This window comes from Mastomys coucha, unplaced genomic scaffold (genome assembly GCF_008632895.1).
Source record: "Mastomys coucha isolate ucsf_1 unplaced genomic scaffold, UCSF_Mcou_1 pScaffold16, whole genome shotgun sequence".
NCBI lineage: Eukaryota > Metazoa > Chordata > Mammalia > Rodentia > Muridae > Mastomys > Mastomys coucha.
The window spans coordinates 41,731,893-41,734,908 of NW_022196898.1; the positions used below are offsets into that span (position 1 = coordinate 41,731,893).

Below are 3,016 nucleotides of genomic sequence, written 5' to 3' on the forward strand. Positions count from 1 at the left end.
GCTTCATCAGGACAGTCTTCAGGCTGTGGGTCAGGTCAGTCAAATAGCTATGGTGAACAGGGATCAGGGTCCATTCAGTCATCTATCCAGAGTAGAGGTAGGTCTTTCTCAAGGAGGTCATCTGTCTCCCAACGGGATGTCTCTTGCTCAAGAGGGTGTTCTGGCTTTAGTCAACAAGGATCATGGCAAAGGCAGTCTTCTCACAGTGGGCATTGTGTTCCTTCATCTGGACAATCATCTGGTCATGTTCAACATGGACCTTGCTTTGGTCAATCTGAAGGCTCATTTCAGTCATCTAACTGTGATCAGCCTGGTTCTACTTCATGCCAGTCTTCTAGTTTTGACCAGCAAAGGCCTGGATCACATCCATCTTCTTCCTGGAGTAGTCACGTGTCTACCTCTCAAGAGGTATGTGGGTCTGGTCCAGTAGAGTGTTCTGGCTTTGGTAATCAAATATCCAGATCAGGTCAGTCTTCTTATGGACAACATGAATCTACTACAAATCAATCTTCTGACTATAGACAATATAATCCTATATCAGGACAGTCATATTATGGTGGTCAGTGTGGATCTAATACAAACCAATCTTCCAGCTATGGTGAACAGGGACTTGGTTCAAGTCAGTCTTCTCACTACGGCCAATATGGATGTCCCTCAAGTCATTACTCTAGCCAGAGCCAGCACAGAGTTGGGTGTAGTCAGGGTTTTAACACTGAGCAATATGGGTCTGGTTTCTATCCCTCATCTATCTCCAGACAAAATTGTTCAGGATCTGGTCTGTGTCCTACTTCTCAACAATATGGGTCTGGTTCCTGTCAGTCATTTAGCCCTGGATCATGTGGTTCTGGATATGAACCACAGTCAAATAGGAGATGTGGAAACCAGTGGAATTCTGGCTGTAGCCCCTCAAATTGTAATGAAAATCAATCAATAAGAATACATAGACAAGTAGAAACCTCCTCAGGTTGTGGCTTTGGACAGTTTTCTTCACATAGACAAATTAGATCTGATACTACTGGTAAATTGTCACTTTGTAATGTGGACAATAGAGAAGGTAACTCTGACTATCAGAAAGTCAAGGAAAGTAACTTTGGAATGAGAAATGTAGTCTCGAGCTCTCATAGTTTCAATAGTAGCACTCCACTCTATGAGTACGTCCAAGAGCAAAGACGCTAATTCTCATAGTAAATAAATAACTGTGGTAAAATTAACTTAAATGTTAATTTAAGAAATGAGAAATTGTTGCAGATAAGAAGCACATCATGAAATTCCTTCCTCAATCTGGACCTATCTGCTCTCATTCATTTAAAATAAAAATATGCGTATATTCCTAGTTATCGAGTTCCTTCCAAATAATGTAGGATAGTTGTGGTACTTAGGTAGGATCTAATTTACAGTGGATAAATGTTTGGTTTAAGGGATTTAAGTTCAGAAGAATAATTTTAAGAGTTTGGGGTTTAATTAAGGGATCTATCTGAAAGATTATTATTTAGTTAAGGATGATGCTAAAGATAAGCTTATAGTTTTAAAGGGCAATATATTATAAATGTATTATCACTCCAGTTGCCAAAGCTTACATTAACATACAGTCTAATTTTTAATGTATAATATGTTAGATGGCAAGAGCAAGGCGTATATGTATGTGTTTCTATTCTTACCCAAATCACCAAGATACTTTGACACAGTTTAAATCATTAAGTAAACAAGGGGAACTAAACTTTTGCTCCAGATGCTTATTCCTAGCCAATGGAGAAGAGGTGCGGGACCAGAGGATCCACATGTGGACCGTACCTTTATTTCAGCAAGAGATATCCTGGCTTCCACTTGTAAGAAATTGTTTCAGATTAGAAAATTTTAGACATACTACATACAGCTTTGAAGTATAAGTAGTTTACTGGTCTTCCCATGTAGAGATATCATTAATAACAAGATGGAAATGAAGCTTGCCATTGTTATATAAGTCTTTCTTTGACTGTAATGTATTTCTTTCAAGTCTTTGGATTCAAACAACTGGATTGAATTAATATTAACAATAAATTGGTGGTGATTAAATATTAAGCTTTGTCCTGCCTCTGCTTCATTTTACTTCTTTAATACAAGTGTTCAAACTAGAAACCAATACAAGAAGCTATTCCCCAAAGTCCAATACCTCACAAACAATCCAGACTAGAAAAACTTTAAAATCTTAATATAGAGTATTTAATTTAAAAATGGGCAAAAGCCATGCCTTTCAGTTTTGTGTGGGACCTGGTTGGTTGGTTGGTTTGGTTTGGGACAGGGTCTCATGACTAGCTTTGCCTAGACTCAACTCATTCCTTCTGCCTTAGCCTCCTGAATGCTAGAATTACAAACATGTGCCTTCCTGCCCAGCGCAGCTTCACCACATTGGTCTTCACAATAATTTTTATATGACACAAAGAGCAAAAGCAAACTAAAACAATAAGTGAGACTACATCAAACTCAGAAGTAAAATAATCAAGATTAAAAGGCAAGAGAAAAATATTTGAAATAAATGTGTCTAAAAAAGCCAATAAGAAGTTAATATCTAAAATAAACTCAAAAAGACCCAAAAGAAAGGACAAAGTTTGCATATTTTAAAATGGGAAAGCCGTGAAGAGGCAGTTTCCAAAGAAAACAAGTAGACAGCAAGTATTTACATAAAATAAACTAAAATTAGACAGGCCTGCAGGCAGCATATTTCTAATCTCAGCACTTGGAAAGACTGAGAGAGGCGTACTCAGCCTTGGGTCATAGCAAGACCTTCTTTTCAAAAAAAAAAAGAGAGAGAGAGAAAGAAAGGAAAGGGGGAAAATGAAAAAAATACAAAAGAAGGAAATGCTAATAGGGCCCTCCAGGATCTGCCCATGCTGCACATCCTGTGTCTTGGCCTAGCATGGTGAGTCCAACTGACCCTATTCTCCCTACATCCTCCCCAGTTCCTATACCCACACCACATTTCATACTGAGTGTCCCAGCTCATTCCGAAGAGCCTTATACCGTTGCCAATCTCTGGGCA

At 38.5% G+C, this 3,016-nt stretch overlaps 1 protein-coding gene across 1 annotated transcript in view; it reads left to right on the plus strand.

Moving 5' to 3' along the window:
* The window catches only part of LOC116093239 (hornerin-like), a 12,849-nt gene extending 11,915 nt beyond the window's left edge, over nt 1-934 (plus strand). Inside the window, exons 4-5 of the mRNA XM_031374631.1 lie at nt 1-205; nt 756-934. The exon at nt 1-205 is cut by the window's left edge and continues 1 nt beyond it. Coding sequence (XP_031230491.1) covers nt 1-205; nt 756-934 — 384 coding nt within the window. The remainder of the gene's footprint in view (nt 206-755) is intronic.
* The last annotated feature ends 2,082 nt before the right edge of the window (nt 935-3,016 follow it).